The sequence below is a fragment of the Aethina tumida genome, chromosome 3 (assembly GCF_024364675.1).
Source record: "Aethina tumida isolate Nest 87 chromosome 3, icAetTumi1.1, whole genome shotgun sequence".
Taxonomy (NCBI): domain Eukaryota; kingdom Metazoa; phylum Arthropoda; class Insecta; order Coleoptera; family Nitidulidae; genus Aethina; species Aethina tumida.
In genome coordinates this window covers 17,284,773-17,302,397 of record NC_065437.1, presented here as the reverse complement: position 1 = coordinate 17,302,397, position 17,625 = coordinate 17,284,773, and the positions used below count along the sequence as shown (strand labels likewise).

The 17,625-nt window shown below is 32.0% G+C and overlaps 5 protein-coding genes and 1 long non-coding RNA gene across 6 annotated transcripts; 4 read left to right on the top strand and 2 right to left on the bottom strand.

Annotated features, from left to right (window-relative positions):
* The first annotated feature begins 1,934 nt into the window (after nucleotides 1-1,934).
* On the top strand, nucleotides 1,935-4,009 carry LOC109598625 (glutathione S-transferase 1). The gene is made up of 6 exons (XM_020014526.2): nucleotides 1,935-2,049; nucleotides 2,490-2,655; nucleotides 2,753-2,811; nucleotides 3,213-3,354; nucleotides 3,408-3,572; nucleotides 3,690-4,009. The coding sequence occupies exons 1-6, from the start codon at nucleotides 2,015-2,017 to the stop codon at nucleotides 3,840-3,842; spliced, it is 720 nt and encodes a 239-aa protein (XP_019870085.2). The 5' UTR covers nucleotides 1,935-2,014; the 3' UTR covers nucleotides 3,843-4,009.
* Nucleotides 4,010-4,765: 756 nt separating this feature from the next.
* On the top strand, nucleotides 4,766-5,563 carry LOC109598615 (uncharacterized). Its single transcript, XR_007547534.1, has 3 exons — nucleotides 4,766-4,976; nucleotides 5,030-5,409; nucleotides 5,461-5,563. It is a non-coding gene; the product is annotated as an uncharacterized LOC109598615 (long non-coding RNA).
* A 2,635-nt stretch (nucleotides 5,564-8,198) lies between these two features.
* Nucleotides 8,199-11,585, top strand: LOC109598629 (glutathione S-transferase 1). The gene is made up of 4 exons (XM_020014531.2): nucleotides 8,199-8,353; nucleotides 8,960-9,105; nucleotides 10,908-11,108; nucleotides 11,170-11,585. The coding sequence occupies exons 2-4, from the start codon at nucleotides 8,965-8,967 to the stop codon at nucleotides 11,476-11,478; spliced, it is 651 nt and encodes a 216-aa protein (XP_019870090.1). The 5' UTR covers nucleotides 8,199-8,353; nucleotides 8,960-8,964; the 3' UTR covers nucleotides 11,479-11,585.
* A 478-nt stretch (nucleotides 11,586-12,063) lies between these two features.
* On the top strand, nucleotides 12,064-14,366 carry LOC109598628 (pyruvate dehydrogenase E1 component subunit beta, mitochondrial). The gene is made up of 4 exons (XM_020014530.2): nucleotides 12,064-12,251; nucleotides 12,350-12,655; nucleotides 13,223-13,642; nucleotides 13,701-14,366. Exons 2-4 carry the CDS (start codon nucleotides 12,364-12,366, stop codon nucleotides 14,081-14,083), a joined length of 1,095 nt encoding a protein of 364 aa, XP_019870089.1. The 5' UTR covers nucleotides 12,064-12,251; nucleotides 12,350-12,363; the 3' UTR covers nucleotides 14,084-14,366.
* LOC109598627 (non-structural maintenance of chromosomes element 1 homolog) lies at nucleotides 14,228-15,915 on the bottom strand. The gene is made up of 3 exons (XM_020014529.2): nucleotides 15,651-15,915; nucleotides 15,107-15,564; nucleotides 14,228-14,782 (listed from the first exon to the last, which is right to left on the bottom strand). The coding sequence occupies exons 1-3, from the start codon at nucleotides 15,745-15,747 to the stop codon at nucleotides 14,504-14,506; spliced, it is 834 nt and encodes a 277-aa protein (XP_019870088.2). The 5' UTR covers nucleotides 15,748-15,915; the 3' UTR covers nucleotides 14,228-14,503.
* Nucleotides 15,916-15,959: 44 nt separating this feature from the next.
* On the bottom strand, nucleotides 15,960-17,143 carry LOC109598626 (insulin-like growth factor-binding protein complex acid labile subunit). The gene is made up of 2 exons (XM_020014528.2): nucleotides 17,044-17,143; nucleotides 15,960-16,988 (listed from the first exon to the last, which is right to left on the bottom strand). Exons 1-2 carry the CDS (start codon nucleotides 17,083-17,085, stop codon nucleotides 16,026-16,028), a joined length of 1,005 nt encoding a protein of 334 aa, XP_019870087.2. The 5' UTR covers nucleotides 17,086-17,143; the 3' UTR covers nucleotides 15,960-16,025.
* Between the last annotated feature and the right edge of the window lie 482 nt (nucleotides 17,144-17,625).

The window sequence follows — 17,625 nt, the reverse complement described above, 5'->3', positions numbered from 1 at the left end:
TGTTCCAGCTTTTTCATTTGCTTGTAGAGCTGAATTTCTGTAACGGCGCAAAGCCGATTAAATTTTATTATTGCATTAAATAGTGTGGAATTTGTTAGGGCACATAAGTTTTAATCCGAATGCTGCTTAAATTTGGCACCGTCTCTCTCTCATCTGGGCTACTTAGGAGTAAATTCACTTAAAATCCTACAATCTGACCATTGGATTAACACAATGAAGGTTAGGTCTCGCACGGCTTTCACAGGATTAAATAATCTGTACCAGTTAATTTATAAGAAGAATTTGTGTGCTTATTTAAAATTATGCGGATACATCAGGATTTAAAGTACCGATTCTGCATTAATCCAAACGTAACAAAGTAACAAATCGAGATAAAATCCATAAACCCTTAATTATCGGGAACACGCGGACAAATTTAACGAACGACTAACGCCCGATGGAAATTGCAAAGTAAGATAAACCGTAGATGAAAGATCCCGACATGCCCAATTTAAAATTACAATTCTCCGTCTGTTACTCCTTTCAATAGAGATAAGATTTCAACCCTTGTGTTATTGGACCTCAGTTAAAGATCCAACTTTTATCGGGGCGCATGAATTAAAGACCCACCGATTGTGGCAACTCAACGTTCACTTATTGACTCGCGGACGCTTGAACTGTCTTCTGCTAATCGAAAATTCACTCCCGACCAATTCCAACCACGATCACTTTTGAAAGTTATATTAACACATCTTAAATAATTGTGATACGTTAATGAATTTTAATTATTGATACATCTCATATGCATACGTACATACGTGTGTGTGTGTGCCGATACTGATTGACAACCAGATGTTCCTTTTTGATTAGATGCGATTTGCAATTCAATGTCTGGCGGCTTCCAATATTATTTGCATTTATACATACGCGATCGACTTGAATTCAAACTCGATTCGAATTATAAAATTACGCCAGCAATAAATTTTAATAAAACTGGGAGGATCATGCTGTTTCCAGATGTGAATTTTTATTTCTACACGAAAACTTCTCGCGTGTCACTGTGCAATTTTAATAATATTTGAGGCGTACCGAACATTTGTGTTGGAAAAAAATGAGAACATTGTTGCGGTTCACATGTCGAACTAAAATTTTTCATTAAAATTCTCGTCCCCTTCGGTGATGGTACAAGTTTCGGCGTAAAAATTACACCGAAATGAAATACGTGTGTGGGATTAAAGAAATTGTCACAGGGTTGAATTAATGGGCTTCATTTTCGACATCTCTGTGTGTCGTTGAGGTCATATTTCCGCAGCAAATTGGGACGGTGAAAAGATCCATATGGAAACGGTCCTTCTTGTTTTAATCCAAAGCGTGAACAATAAGCGACCACACACTTATAACAGACCATCGTAATCAACCCACTAAAATTCCACATTGCACGTCATAAATCATGCAGGAAAAGTGGTATGACGCCGGAAAACAATTGCTTTGATTGCCGTAAGTGCCCGGAATCACCAATGGAATGGTCACGCGTGATGTTCACTATGTTCCTTGATTTTCGATTTTATGATGCCTTTGTTCATGAAGCCCATTTCGTTATTAATTACCAATAAACAAAGTGGACAACAAATTACGTCCACGTCGCATTTCCGTCTACTAAATATAACTAGTTCGGCCCAAAATTAATCTCTGTTATTAGTACATCAATATTCAAACATGAAAGCAACAGTTTATCATATTTGCTGGTTATCCCAAAACTAACTAGTCACTTTAATTCATACTTTCCTGAAAGGTCTAAAGGATAATTAAACGCATTGATCACCATGACACAATTGTATTTCTTCCCAGTCTTTGCAACATAATTCCGCTTAAATAAAATATAACCCCTTCGTATTAAATGTTTTGAAAGAAGTCTCCTTGGTAACTGGGTTTATTATTCCCATGTTAAATTCACAACAATGGTCATTTTGCCGCGAATAGCTGTGTAAGTTTGTTTGGCCGGCGTTTCAATAACTCATTCAAACTGGGTAACTGCATGGAATCCGAGGGTGTCGTCCCTCTAAATAATAGGTAAGTGAATAATTAGTGTGACCGATCGACTCGGTTGTATCTGTTAGTGCTAAAATACTAATTGTTACGCTGTAACTAGTGGTTTATTAAATTATACTAACTTTTCTTTCAAAACATCAGTTCGTGTATGACATTAGAAAATAAAACAAGGAGCAAACATAATTTGACACTAGTGCTTTAGGAACATTTTCCCTAACAATAGTTTATACAGCTTGATAAATCGTGGAAGAAAAATATTAATAAATACATCTAATTAGTTTTAACTTTATGATAATTTATTTGATACTAATATAATTTTATTTTATCATAATTGATTAATATAACTTCTAAAGTAGTGTCAGAAATCTAAAAATTATCAACAAGTGTACATTTTCCACCATAAATAATAAATTAGAATTGATTTCTTTAAATTATGCACACTATTTATTTTACTCTTGCAGTGTTTTTGATCCAAAAATGGCCAATCACACAATAGATATCTACTTTTTTTCACTTAGTCCCCCCTCAAGGGCAACATTAATGCTTATAAGAGCTTTAGGTTTAAAGCACAACGTAAAGATTGTAGATATAACTCAAAAGGAGCAATTCAAACCAGAATTTCTTAAGGTATGTTATATTTTATTGAATTATATGTAATTTATATAATGCACAGAATTCGATTCGTTTTATTATTGTTTATATTTATCGTTGTGTATGTTCGCAGATAAATCCAATGCACACAGTACCAACGATGGACGACCACGGATTTATACTGTGGGAGAGGCAAGTAAGCCAAATAAGATAAATATTTTACACATGTTTATTCGCGCGCCGCTCGTAAAATGTCCACATGCATCCGCATCCTCAGCCGGCTGCAACTTTTTAGCTAAATCGTCTCACTCAATTCAATGTCTAAATTCCGGCCCGTCTTCTAAATCATTTCTTTTATAAATGTGCAGCTTAGCGGAAATGTCGTCTTCATCCTTGTATCATCTCCACCACTTTAACATCAATCATTCTTACACACTTACGATATAAATGCACGAAATAACCGACGTCTCACTCACAATAAAAGTCCCACGAGGAAAAAATGTTAAATGGACTAATAAATTCGGATAAATTACAATAAGATGTTGAACCTGATATAAAATTTATGTATATATTATAATTTTGTATATTTTCAGCCATGTGATCATGAAGTACTTGTCAAACCAATACGCGAAAGATGACAGTTTGTACCCACAAGATGCCAAAAAAGCAGCTGTGGTTGACCAAAGGTTGTACTTCACTGCTGGAACATTATTTCCAAGATTAGGCGACTTCTGTGTTAGTGTACAATCAAAAAGATTTACGCCTACGATACTGTATATGATTTTCAGGGTCCTGTATTATTTGCGGGACAACAACCTCAAGAAGACAAAAGAGAAAAAGTTGATGAGGCACTTAAGACTTTGGACATGTTTTTGATAAATCAAACATGGCTGGCGGGACAGTATTTAACCATTGCAGACTTTTCAGTTATTGCCATCGTATCAACGGCCGAGGTAACTACTTTAATGCCTTTCAGATTCTAATTCGATGTAAAATTATGCGCTGCATCTTAATTTTTCATTTAAATGTGATTTCCGACGACTGCAACAAACTAAGGAATTTGATTTTAGGCAACTGGGCAATTTAACATTCAGAAATATGATAATTTATGGGCCTGGTATCAACGGGCTCAAAATGCAATGGCAGGATTCGGTTATGAAGATATAAATCAAGTGGGAGCGAACGCATTTGGAAATGCATTCAAGAGCAGATTGAATTCATAAAATTGTTTCATTTCAGCCATTTATTTATTACGTATTCGTTTTATTGCTTTCAATTAATTACAACAATAGATCGAGGCCGAAATATCACTTTATAGATGTTTATTAATCAAAACTAGATGAGTATTTATTTTTATTATCACCCGATTTGCATTAAAATATTTAATATTTATTGTTGCTTTATTCATTTTTACTGTTTGTAGTGTCAATATAATCATATTTTATAAAAATTGTTAATATTTTATGGAGCAGATAAATGTAATTTTCGGTAGCTAACAGATCATGAAGGTTCGTGATCCTCTGAAATAGTGTATGGATGTATTGGTTAAGAGGATTTCAGCAGATACTTAATACAATTTCTCTACAGACCGCAGGATCCGTCTTATTCACGTTACAAATGCACTATCTACAAGGCTTAAGACAAGGACCTAGGATACTGGGTTCTAAACGATATTGTGGTCAATCCTGTTTCCTTCTCAGTGTGGATCTCCGTCCTTAAATTAATTCTCCACCAACATACTGCAAAATATTTTAATGGTTAATAGTTTTTTGTTTGAGTAAAATTGTTTTAGTTGAAATTAAATCCTGGTTGGCAGAATTTACATGAACTGTTGACTGGCTGAACGAAAACAGGTAACATAAACAAGCCACTGAGCAACATGCAATCAACATGTGACACATCTGTCGATTTGTATACTTTCGGACTGCTCAATGCTCAATGCCATCCAAAAATTGGTTTACAAGGCAACCACTCTGTTCGTGAACAAAACAGACTGTTAAATGCCGAGTATTCCAATTCAAATTGCACAAGCGAAAATTGTTTTATACCTTACAACTTAACATTAAATCAATAAACATTTACAGCACCATCAAAATTTTTTTAAATGATAACGAAAATTTTAATATATATTTTCACTCTCTTGTTGGCTATTGAATCTTTATGTCATGGATACAAACTTTTAATGGTGTTTCCTGTACCTTCAAGAAGCCATTTTAATTTACGAAGTACTTTGGCACGAGGATTGGCTAATGCAGGACACGATGTCACTCTTCTAAGCCCTTATGAAGATCATTATATTCCTACTAATGGAACCTATAGACCATTGGTGATGAATGAAATTTTGGAAAAGTACAGTGGTAAGTATTGTGATGTTTATTATGGCAGCATTTTAATTTAAACATTTATATAGAAAGTGAATTGGACATGTTTGCCTCTAGTGAATCAGCCTCAGATTTCTTTAAAATGATGACGAACATGCTAGAGCTAATATCTAGAGGAACTCTAGGATCACCAAAGGTTAAAAAATTGTTGGACGACGGAGAGACTTTTGACGCAATAATTTTGGAAGAATTTAGAATAGATTCTCTCTGAATTTCTGATACCTGATCAGGCGAAGCTTCTTAAAGAATATTATCCAGGTTCCCCAGATATAGAAGAACTGAAGAAAAATATCTCATTAGCATTAATGAATTCGCATATTAGTAATTTTCAACCAGTTCCAACAGTTCCTGTCTGGAGTACCAGATAATGTGAGAACAATGAAATGGGTGCCACAAGCAGACGTTTTAGGTAAAATTATGATTTACATGACTGGAATGAATAATTAGTTATAATTTATAGCCCATCCTAATGTAAAATTGTTTATAACACATGGTGGTTTGCTAAGTACAACAGAAACAATTTACTTTGGAAAACCTGTGTTGTGTATACCAATTTATGGAGATCAGCCATGATTATAAAGAATTGACAAATTCTGATGAATTTTTATCTAAATTACAAGAGATATTTAGCATCCTAAGTAATTTTAATATCAAAAAACCCATATAAATAATAGTTAACGTCATTTTGTAGGTATTATGAAAATGCTCAGACAAGATCGAAAATTATGCATGACAGAAAAGTTAAGCCAATCGATGAAGCAGTATTCTGGGTTGAATATGTTATACGTCATAACGGAGCCGCATATCTTGCTGTGGCGGGTGAAGACCTTCCATGGTACAAATATTATTTAGTGGATGTAGTGTTATTTCTATTTGGAGTAGTGATAGTGCTATTGTCAGGATTATATATTTTGTCGCGTCGCATTCTTGAAATAGTATTAAAGTATAGATGCATGACGATGAAAAATAAAAAAGAATAAAACGTAATACCCCTTTTTTTAATTAAAATATTTATTTAAATTAAATAAATAAATAAAATATTAAAAAAAATTAAAATGTTTATTTTAAATTTAAAAACTTTTTTAAATTTTGAAAAAATTAAATTTCAAAAAATGTCTGTTTTTAAAAATTAAAATATTTATTTAAATTAAAAAAATAAATAATTATAATATTTAATACAAAATTAAAATAATGGAATTAGATTAGAAAAAATTTGAATATATTATTTAAATAAACAATTAAAATTTAAAAAAAAATTAAATATCTAATTTAAATTAAAAAAAAAAACAAAATATATAATTTAAACAAATTAAATTATTGTATAATACAACTTGTATAATTTTAAAAAATAATGTAACTAATTTCAACAACACGTAGGATTGTTTGAAATCGTCCATCTTGCATATGCATAAACTTAGATAACTTAGAATATATATAAACTTTGTAAATAACTAAATTTTTCTTCTGCTAGTTATATTTGTTACATTGAATAAATAAAACTTCTTACCCTTTTTACAATAAGATTGGATTGATGTTTTTCTGAAGATCTCTGCATAAATAAAACGGAAAAATTACAAGATAATTTAAAGATTATTTCGACATTCGATTTATTTTGTAGCGACCGCGTCGGATATTACCGATATTACAGATTCCGATATTACTTAGACGAACCGACAAACAAAAATTGCAACACAACTATTTATACATTCTAAATTGTTTGTTACAATTATTAAGTAAAAGCAAAAAATCTACACACAGTGTGTTATTATATTGCGGAATAGTAATATATAATAAACTCTATATTTTAATAATTATTGCTCCATCTAGGTAAATAATAGAGAAACATCATGGAACACTTACAGAGGTCTACATCAATATTTTTAATTTATGTTTTATTTATAATTAACAGTTTCAGTTAGGTTTATTAACATTTTTATTTAATATTCCAAACAACATAAACAAGTAGCAGATAACATATGAACAATACAGACAGAATAAAAAGTGATAATAGGCATGCACAATAAACGACCACTTTAAATAAATATTATTATGTCAATAGTGTATCATTTTCAGTGACTTGCATTTTTTTTATTTAAAACTTTGCCAAGGTCGCTTTGAATTGAGTGGTCGGTAAAAACAGTAAATAAATAATTACCCACGGAAAACTAATTATAATTATCATTCTGTATTAAAATTAAGAAAAATTTACAAGCAAAAAAATCTACCAGAAAGAATTTAAGTCAAGTTACATTTATTTATTAATATTATATTGTTCATACCGAGTTTTAGTAATCGACTTTCACCATAACTGGTCTCCTACTCATTCTTCGGTAACCGATATTTAGATCAGATACATTTTAAGTATTTCCTACGCCTCCAAATCCATTGATAAAATTTTACGACCATATAATTATTTAAATCGGTTCAAGAGCATTTTTAATTGGTTACTAATAATTGTACATTTTTGGAGTGCTCTTTTATAACATGATAAATGCATAATTGAGTAATAAAGTTTCCTTAATTTTGCCAATAACGAACCATGTTTAACTCGATTAATTAACATTTTGTTTCATAAATTGTTCAAACTAATTAATTTGTGTGTTGTATTAATTACTTAGCGCACGTTAATAATTAAAACGTCAGTACAAACATTCCTTAATATCTATACCTGGTAATTTTTTAAAACTGCATGGTGATTCTTATCTAGCAGTAAAGTAAGGTAAACACGAAAAAGCAAAAATTTATTATTAACGAGGTATTGACAGCAAATTGTATGAATAATTTCTCATTAAAACAGTCTAGATATTAAATATTCAATTTTAATCGTTAAATTATCTATCGATTGATAAAATATGATAGATTAGTATTCATATTGTATTTATTATGAAGAAGTAAATGACCTTCGATTTATTGTACTATGGTGCACTTAAATTTACTATAATTCAATCAATCTTTAATACACACATACAGTAAATAAATCATAACAAATCCGCAAAATATTTTCCGTAATTCCTTTTCGAAAGCCTGATTTATAAATGAAAGCGTAATGATTGATAAAACTGCTCGAGCAACGGTCATTTGTGAATCACTAATCATAATCATTACTTATTAAATTCACAAATCTGCAAATCATCTACCTGAATTTTTTTTTTGGCGTGTACGATGGAATTGAAAGAAAATTCAGCGGAACTATTACTCATAGGAAACATAAACGACGGAATTCCTGGGCAGGGGATTCGCGGGGCACGGTGCGTCCGACTTTATATAAAATCTGGGACGCCGGCCGGCCGGCATTCGCTTCGTTTGTTGCGTTCAGTTCGTTTTGTGTTTGCTCCGTTGTTTTATCTAAACCAGTAAGTAAAATAATAACAAATAAGTACTCTAATTATGAATGTTCGGTATGATTAACTGTAGAAAAATGCAGTTAATTGTAGGAATGAAAGTACCGGTAATTTTATTGGGAAGTGTAGACATGCAATTTTTTACGTACATTGTTGTTTGATACTAGATGTAACTATTTTTAATTGAAGCGTTCCTATAACCTTGAATTGAATCCAATTACTCCTACATACTATTAATGAATGTATCAAATTGATTTGTAGTATTTTTCTATACATAAAAATTATTTTGTTCTATGGTTCAAAAATATTTTCTACGTGTGCATTTTGAATAGAATTTGCTAGAACTGTAAATATGTTCTAATTTTAACGTATAAAAAAGACAAATGTTTATTTGTTTATCAGGCTTCAACAAATAAAAAGATAAGATAATACATGTTTTTGAAATTATTTAAGAAATTTTAAATATCAAAAATCATATTACTACGATTGTAATAATATAAAGCAATAATTATGAATAATTTATATTTCATATTGTCATCCAATTAGGACACGTAGACCAAAATTAATCGATAGCCACCAAATGAGATGAAGTAATTAAGCACATGACATATTTTTCAGCCAACATGCCAATCGATTTCTACTATATTCCCGGATCTGCCCCATGCAGAGCCGTACTTCTGGCTGCCAAAGCCGTTGGCGTCGATCTGAATCTGAAGATCACCGACTTGATGAAGGGCGAACATCTCACCCCGGAGTTCATCAAGGTAAGAATGCCTTTTGGTTTTGGAACTTGTCAGGTCTTGAGACGCGACTCGCAAGCATTATCGGAATGTAAAAAAACAACGGTTGGGTAGAGCCGGTTTTAAAATCGACTAGCGTGGTTCCACTTTACGTTTTGGGTACTCCCTTCACCGATCTTTTGATGGACAGTATAGTCCGACATAAAATTTGTAAGAACTGTAAATATATACTTATAAAAAAAGGTTGAATTAAAAAAGATGTTAAATTTAGGATTCTTGTATTCTCTGTAGATTTTGAAGGTCGTCATTAACTTGTTGTTCGACCTATGTATGATTCAACAATCTAGGGAAGTTCCCAACGATACATTCGTGGCTGAGGTTGTTGGCTTTTGTGTACACACTTTTCGACTTAGGCAATGTCGGTTGCTTAATTGTGCTTGAAATGTTTTTGCAGTAACGAAATGAGAGTTTAATGCGATATAAATTAACTTATTTTTAAACTAGAAACAATCCTAAATCAAATTTAATATTTTAAAAAGGGACTTTAAAAAGGTTCTCCACTGCTGCAGTGATTGCGCTGAATTAAAAAAATGTACATATTAAACTAGAAGGTTTCGAATTTGGCCAAAAATTTGATGATTTTTGACCAGCCAAAACATTTTTTGAGCAATCGAAAGTCATTGTACAGAGAAACACAAAATAAGCAGAAAAAAAATTAAGTTGTGGGATGATTTGCCTTTGAGTTACAACTGCAGCAAATTTGAAAAATATGGTTTAAAGAAAAACGCCTTTAAAGATAAAATGATTAATTTCATTGTTATAAATAGATAAATATCAGATTTAGAACTAATCTGCTATTCCAGAATCCTAAAATTTACCTTCCTCTTCAAAAAATGCCTGTTGGGCTCTTGTAACTCTTCTTCGAGATGATCGAGGCAGCTCGTTGGCACACACACATACTGAAAAAGCGTATCACATTCTCTAAACGTCTATTTCAAGTGCTTTTTCAATTATAGACCCGGAATTAATTATGAAACACAGCAATTTTGAATCCTAAGCATCGAGAACTTGCTTAATGTCATATATTTTACAAGTATTACTCAACACTAAATTGCTAATTCCATAAAACATACTATATAATGCAATATCCATGAATTCAATCAATAAAAATATTTTCATCATTATAGCCCGAACAACACTGGTAAGCCTCTTAGTAAACGTAACTTTCTAACTTTTGAGCGACTATTCATTAGAAAGCTGTAATTCAAAAAGTACTTTAGATATTCATTTGAAATTTTAGTATTTTATTTTTTGAAGTTATATCAAAATATTTTTTAACTTTTTCAGTTAATTTATTATCATTGTTTTGCGAGTTTCAACCTTTTTCCATCATTTTACTCATTACGTATACGTTACTAGTTTCCGCAAAACTATCAAGCGTGTAAACTAATACCCTTCAGTAAAACCATTTCCGCTAAAACTGCGGCTTCCTCTGTCACTTACTTCCTAGAAACCCAACCAATTCTTTTGTCTATATATTTCGATTCCAGTACATTTCTGTTCTCGGTAACCGAAATAATTACAACCGAATTTGTAGTGCTCAACCGTGACTAGAGACATTCCAAAGAGTAGTTGACCTTGATTCAGCACATAAATCTAGAAAGTTTCAAACGCCTCTTTACGATCACCGAGTGCATCGAATAAGGGAATATTAAAAGGAAAATCGACGATTTCACAAAATTTATATTTTACGTGGGACTTAATCATTAGAAAACAATCAACCAAAACAATCCTAATGTTAATTTCAATTTTTTGTCGTGTTTCAGCTTAACCCACAACACACAGTTCCCACAATCGATGACAATGGTTTCGCATTGTGGGAAAGCAGGGCCATCATGACATACTTGGCCAGTCAATACGGAAAGGATGACTCATTGTATCCCAAGGACCCCAAAAAACGCGCCCTTGTTGATCAAAGACTGTACTTCGACATTGGAACTCTTTACCAAAGATTTGCCGATTATTACGTAAGTAACAATTATTTAACTATTTGTCCATGAAATAATCAATGTTTTTTTTTTTTTGTAGTACCCAGTATTTTTCATGGGAGGCGAATACGAGCCAGCAAAACTCGAAAAGATCAACGAAGCCTTCAAATTTTTCGATGGTTTCTTGCAAAACCAAGAATACGCCGCAGGAAACACACTGACTTTGGCCGATTTGACACTTGTTGCCACAGTCAGTACCTACGAAGTGGTTGGTTACGACTTGACCCCATACCCGAACGTCAGCAAGTGGTTGGCCAAGGTGAAAGCCACAGCTCCTGGATACGAAGAGGCTAACGGCAAGAACGTTTTGATCTTCAAACAGTTGGTTGACACTTTGACCAAGAAGTGATTATCTAAATTGTAGATGTTTAAGCTTTAATAATATTTAATATTGTCCAATATTTTTATGCTTTAAAAGCACAAGATTTTTTAATAAAGTTATTTTTACACTATAAATTAATTATTATTTACAGTTTGCTACATATTTTTAAAATTCAAACTTATTTAATATAAATAAAATAATGGTTAACGTGTTCCAATTTAAATGCGATTGAATGGTATCATATGCTTTTAAAATTGAATTGTACAATTAGCAATATGCAATTTGCTAGTGCAGAATTATTTTTCTAAATATTTTCAACCAAGTGACAAAAAAATACCTTACAAACGATTAAATTAATAGATTTCAGAACTAAGATTGGTGAAATCCTCCTCTAAGATCCCATCTTTATAATTAGGATAAACCAGAATTTTCCATTATATAATTATATAAAGATAAAATCATTAGAAACTGTGATTAAAATACTACTGTAAGTTAGAAAACTCAGATCACACTTTAAAACAGTCTGTACCAATGAAACATTCACCTAATGTTTATCGATCACAATGTAGAAACCTGCAAAATATATTACATAACCTTAACAAACCAAAATCCTAATCACATGAATGAATGATATTTACTAGTTTTTCCACTCCGCAAAAATATCTCTAGTCAAATTTACTGCGGTACTAGCAGTTACGTCACAGCACGTCACTCTAGTCAGTCGTAGCGCGGCTGATAACCCAACTTTGACAGTCCTAATCCCTTGTCTGCTACGACCTGAATCACCTTGAGTGAAAGACGTAAGTATTTCATTGAATTTAAATGAAAGTTACCACCAGCACATGTTCCTTCGGCACTACCCGGTACAGTTAACATAAACCTGTTCATATGGTTACAGAATAACAAGTGAAAATGGCATCAATTGGTAAAACAACTTTACACAACCTTGGCAACTTAAGGAACTTAAGGGTGTTGATTAGAAGAAACTTAGCAACGACAAATGCAGTTGCCGCGAAACAGATGACTGTGAGGGATGCCCTAAACTCAGCACTTGATGAGGAGATTGAGAGGGATGATAGGGTATTTTTGTTGGGTGAAGAGGTAGCACAGTACGATGGGGCCTACAAAGTATCCAGGGGGTTATGGAAGAAATATGGAGATAAAAGGATAATTGACACGCCAATCACTGAAATGGGTTTTGCAGGTATGTTAACCAATAATTTGTCACTTAAAACTTTGGTTTTATCCTTTATAACAATTAATTTATTACAAAAACTTCATTATCAGCTGTTTGTTTTAAAGTGGGGTTATGAATTGTCAATCTGACATTTGTCAACCTCAAAAATTTCAATAAATTAAAACTAGTTTAACATTAGTTGTTGAAGATATGTTGGTTATAAATCTTTCCTGTCTTTAAAATACGTTATATAATTTTACATTTAATAATTGAATTTAAATCCGTATTTTTTGGATCTGTGACAATGTTGTTACAAAAAATGATCTACAGTTTATATAAACTTACTTAGTTTCAGTCTCTCCAAATATTTATTTATAGAAATATTCTTTATAAATATCAAATTAAATAAATTATTGTGTATAAAAATGGATATCTAATAAATAATTTTAAAAAATGATGTCTTTTGTAGTCTGAGTTGAAGATGTAATGTAAATTCGCCCATTACTTTGTTGAATGTTGTAGAAAAATATTGATGCGACCGAAAATATAGAGGAAACTTTTTTATATTTATATAATAGTTGTCTTATTCAATAGGTATTGCCGTTGGTGCCGCGATGGCCGGCCTGCGCCCCATCTGCGAGTTCATGACCTTCAATTTTGCTATGCAAGCCATCGATCAGATCATAAACTCTGCCGCGAAAACGTACTACATGTCCGCCGGTCTCGTCAATGTCCCGATCGTGTTTAGAGGTCCGAACGGCGCTGCCGCTGGTGTAGCCGCACAGCACTCTCAGTGCTACGGCGCCTGGTACGCCCATTGTCCTGGTCTGAAAGTAATCTCCCCATACAATTCAGAGGATGCTAAAGGTCTATTGAAGGCAGCTATTAGGGACCCCGATCCGGTCGTGTTTTTGGAGAACGAAGTACTGTATGGTGTCCAATATCCTATGTCAGATGAGGCTCTGTCAAAGGACTTCGTCCTGCCCATTGGCAAGGCGAAAATCGAAAGGCCAGGTAACTTATCGCCGCGTACATGTACATGAATTGTGCCCTAACATTGTGTTACTTTCAGGAAAACATATAACGATAGTGGCCCACAGTAGAGCAGTAGAAACCGCCCTGATCGGAGCGAACGAACTGGCGGGCAAGGGAATAGAAGCGGAAGTAATAAACCTACGTTCACTCAGACCGTTGGACACCGAAACGATCGCCCAGTCTGTAGCGAAAACCAATCATTTGATCACAGTAGAACAGGGATGGCCATCGTGCGGAATCGGTGCTGAAATTATTGCGAGGATCATGGAGAGCAAGGCCTTCTTCCACTTGGATCAACCCGCATTAAGACTGACCGGTGTCGATGTGCCGATGGCCTACACTAAAACTCTTGAGCAACACTCGTTACCACAGCCGCACGATGTCGTTGAAGCCGCAAAGAAATTGTTGAACGTAAAATAAGTAAATTGCCTATTGTCGTTTTTAAGACCAAACCTGCCGTTTCAATTCTGTATAGCATATACATATTATTTATTTTATACAATGAAAATATATTAGCTGGATTTTTTGTCTAGTCCGATTTTATACAGAGTTGTAAGATATGCATTTTTATGTTTTATACGGTTCTGTGTTATTGCAGATGCTCTAAAATACGTTGTTACATCATTGTTTAATCCATCATATACGACCTTGGTCAATTTATTTTATTTTAAGCTGTAAATAATAAATACCGATTGTTTTAAAATCTTGAGTTTAAATTATTTTTGTTTAACATTCATAGGGCAGGCATTAATAGACTTATCTTTAAAAAACATATATATTTAATTAATCAATTAATTAATATTAAAATTCAATTAACATACAAAAAGCATAGAATTAGGATTAACATTTTCTTCTAACCTTTCTTTTACTGGGACCAGGTTCTTCAGTAAAGCTTTCACAGTCAGATTCTCTTGTCTCTGTATGATTAATGATTGTACTTTGGGAGCTTTCAGTATCACTTACTTCCATAGAAGTATATCCATTATGTTTTTCCAGATGATTTTGATATGCTTCCGTTTGCCACTTTGCATCACAGGTAGGACACAGAGCTTGGCTCTCCAAATATTTGTTTATACAAAAATTATGAAAGACCGCAGCACAATGTGCACAAACAACAGCCTAAAATTATTGTAGTTTAATTTAATTATTTGTACCAATAGAAGTTTTATTCTTAAATAAGGGTCTAGAAATTTGTAGCAAAATGATTAAATAAATTAATTATGGGACTAGTAATAATGATAACTAGCTTTATATTTTTCAGAAAATGAACTAAGTTGAAAGTATGTCAATAAATATCCGTTTAATTGCACAAATGAAAAAATATTACATTTATGGTTTTTGCACTTTTGTACAATTAAACAATTGTTGCATCAAATTTATAATTAGTATAATTTAGAAACACGTTATAGATAAACCAAAAAGATAAATAAAAATAATAATTACCCTGAATACTAATTCACTGCATAACTTGCAGAGTGAATCAGGACAATGCTGCCGCAAATATGTTGCAAATTCCATTTTTGTCCTCAGTCCTAGATAAACATAGTCCTCATCTTTGATGAAATATCCACCTTTTATCCAAACATTCAGTGTATTCTGTCCTTGATCCCGGGTCATCTTTCCCACAAGTGTTGATGTGATGTTGATGCAAATTATAAAAGTAATTCTATATTCATCAGAACCCAAGATTTCGGATATTATTGCTTGGAAATATTCCAATTGTACTGGACTAAATGTAGATTGCAATAAAGCAATAGTATCACATTTTGTATTGATCAGTGCTATACATTTATTGTTTGTTATTTCACATCTTCCATAAGTTAATTTCAGACCATTACGAACAATCTCACCGTTTATTTCTGTTATAATTAACTTCAAATCCTTGACATTCTGCACTGAATCTAAAAAGAAAAAGATCTTGTCATGAATTGAAAAGTATATCAATAATTTACTATACGTATTTTATATATTTATATTTTGTTGTTACCTGACGAAATACTTTGGCAGAAATCGAAAATTGCCTTTTCAGTAGAAATTCCTTTGCCTATCATGTACTGTATTAAATATTGTTTTAAATTTGACATTATTAAAAAGTGTTTGTTTTGAAAATATAACCTCAAAAATCTAATATGAACAATGTGTCGGCGCCAAAACCTGGACGGGTGTAATGTCAGTTGCCTAATCGTAATCTACTTATTAAGTAGTATTTGTTTATTTAAATGTTTAATGTATAATATTTAATTAAGCACCGGTTTCGAAAGTAGGAAAAGGGTGAAGGGTGAAGTAAAACATCGTAAGGTTTCTATATCACTTATTTAACAAAAAAAACATACATATACAATACAAAATAAATTAAGATTATTTATAAGATTACCATAGCATTGTTCTTCAAGTCATTAAATTTTGCCATAATAACATTATTATTGCGCAAATTTACTAACTTCAATTTCGGTAAATTTATAAATGGAGTAACAGATATTGCGCTTAACTTATTATTTGACAAGTCTACCGACATTAAATTAGGGCATTTCTTAATAAGTCCCTCTGATATATGTTCCAATTTATTATTCGTTATTTGTATAAATTTTAGGTTCGGCAATATTAGTTCACCACTCAGCGTCTCTAATTGATTGAAGTCGATATAAAAAAACTCCAAATTCACCAATTTATTAACTTCATTGATATTCAATGATTCAAGTGAGTTGTTCGATAACATCAACATATTCAATTTTGCCAAACCATTAAATGCACCATTGCTTATGATTTTCAGAGAATTGTGAGTCAAATATAAGTTTTCCAGATTGATCAAATCCTTAAAAATATTCTCTGCTAATTCCTGAATTATATTTTTTGTCAAGTCTAACACTTTCAAGTTTTCCAATCCACTAAAGCTATTCTTACGTATTTCCCTTATTCCGTTGTCACGTAGTTCCAACGTCCTAAGTTGTGACATCCCCATAAACGTATTGTCCGCAATTGTGTCCCACTTGTTTCCACTCATATGCATGTATTCCACATTCTTGAGTCCACTAAAACCGTAACTTTGAATACTTAAATGGTTGCTGTTTATTATGTCGTATCGCTTTAATTTTTGAAAGTTGTCAGGAGCGTGAAAACCCTTGTCGATGTCAATGTGTTCTGTGTCCTTTATAAATAAAACGTTGGTTCCATCCACCAAAAATAGTTGTATGTTCTGTTTGTAGTCATTTAGGCCTACACAAGTAAAAATACTTTTGTTGAGTGTGTACGTGCACTTATTATTCATTTCGACTTCTTGGGACGAGACCGAAGACATTAAAAGTGCAATGAATAATATAAAGTTGATCTGAAAGTTTTGTTATTGTATTTATTAAATATATTATTTATGGGCACACGCTTACCATTTTTATGTTTATGGTTTCACAGTCAAACGTATACTGCATTTTGTTTTATACTGACCCCTTAGGGTTATCTACATTTGTAAATAATAATCTAAATAATATATATGAAATACATTAAGGACACCAACTCTCAAAATTAAATGACGTATCCATGTTTTTAACATAATTTAGTGTAAGTAGTTTCTGTTTATTTTTTACCATTTTTAAGATTACGGTTTCACAGTTAAACGTTATGTGATATTTATTAATTAGATGAACATGAATAAACTCATAGGAATATTTAAAAAATGTCTGATAATAAATCCATATTTATTCTAAAATTTGTTCTAAAATTTTACTAAAATTAATTAAATTTTATTGCTATTGGAATACTTAAATATGTAGAATAAGAATTTAGGATGGTATATAATGAAATAACAATATTATTTATATCTATTTATTTAAAATTACTTACTCTTAGTTCATACAAAGAGTAAAACATATACATATTCTGCATTTCAACTTTGTAACATGTTTTCTGCCATCGTTGCATTTGTTATTTTAAATATTTCCTATACATTTATGTAATCTATTCTAAACATC

Bases quoted from the DNA above. Each gene is read 5' to 3' on its own strand.
- LOC109598625 (XM_020014526.2), top strand. From the start codon at position 2,015: ATGGAATCCGAGGGTGTCGTCCCTCTAAATAATAG. The intron at 2,656-2,752 runs GTATGTTATATT...GTATGTTCGCAG, and splicing joins TCAAACCAGAATTTCTTAAG to ATAAATCCAATGCACACAGT. The intron at 3,355-3,407 runs GTTAGTGTACAA...TATGATTTTCAG, and splicing joins CAAGATTAGGCGACTTCTGT to GGTCCTGTATTATTTGCGGG.
- LOC109598629 (XM_020014531.2), top strand. From the start codon at position 8,965: ATGCCAATCGATTTCTACTATATTCCCGGATCTGCCCCATGCAGAGCC. The intron at 9,106-10,907 runs GTAAGAATGCCT...GTCGTGTTTCAG, and splicing joins TCACCCCGGAGTTCATCAAG to CTTAACCCACAACACACAGT. The intron at 11,109-11,169 runs GTAAGTAACAAT...TTTTTTTTGTAG, and splicing joins AAAGATTTGCCGATTATTAC to TACCCAGTATTTTTCATGGG.
- LOC109598628 (XM_020014530.2), top strand. From the start codon at position 12,364: ATGGCATCAATTGGTAAAACAACTTTACACAACCTTGGCAACTTAAGG. The intron at 12,656-13,222 runs GTATGTTAACCA...CTTATTCAATAG, and splicing joins CACTGAAATGGGTTTTGCAG to GTATTGCCGTTGGTGCCGCG. The intron at 13,643-13,700 runs GTAACTTATCGC...TGTTACTTTCAG, and splicing joins GGCGAAAATCGAAAGGCCAG to GAAAACATATAACGATAGTG.
- LOC109598627 (XM_020014529.2), bottom strand. From the start codon at position 15,747: ATGTCAAATTTAAAACAATATTTAATACAGTACATGATAGGCAAAGGA. The intron at 15,565-15,650 runs GTAACAACAAAA...TTTTCTTTTTAG, and splicing joins CTGCCAAAGTATTTCGTCAG to ATTCAGTGCAGAATGTCAAG. The intron at 14,783-15,106 runs GTAATTATTATT...CAATAATTTTAG, and splicing joins GCAGTGAATTAGTATTCAGG to GCTGTTGTTTGTGCACATTG.
- LOC109598626 (XM_020014528.2), bottom strand. From the start codon at position 17,085: ATGCAGTATACGTTTGACTGTGAAACCATAAACATAAAAATG. The intron at 16,989-17,043 runs GTAAGCGTGTGC...CAAAACTTTCAG, and splicing joins AAACCATAAACATAAAAATG to ATCAACTTTATATTATTCAT.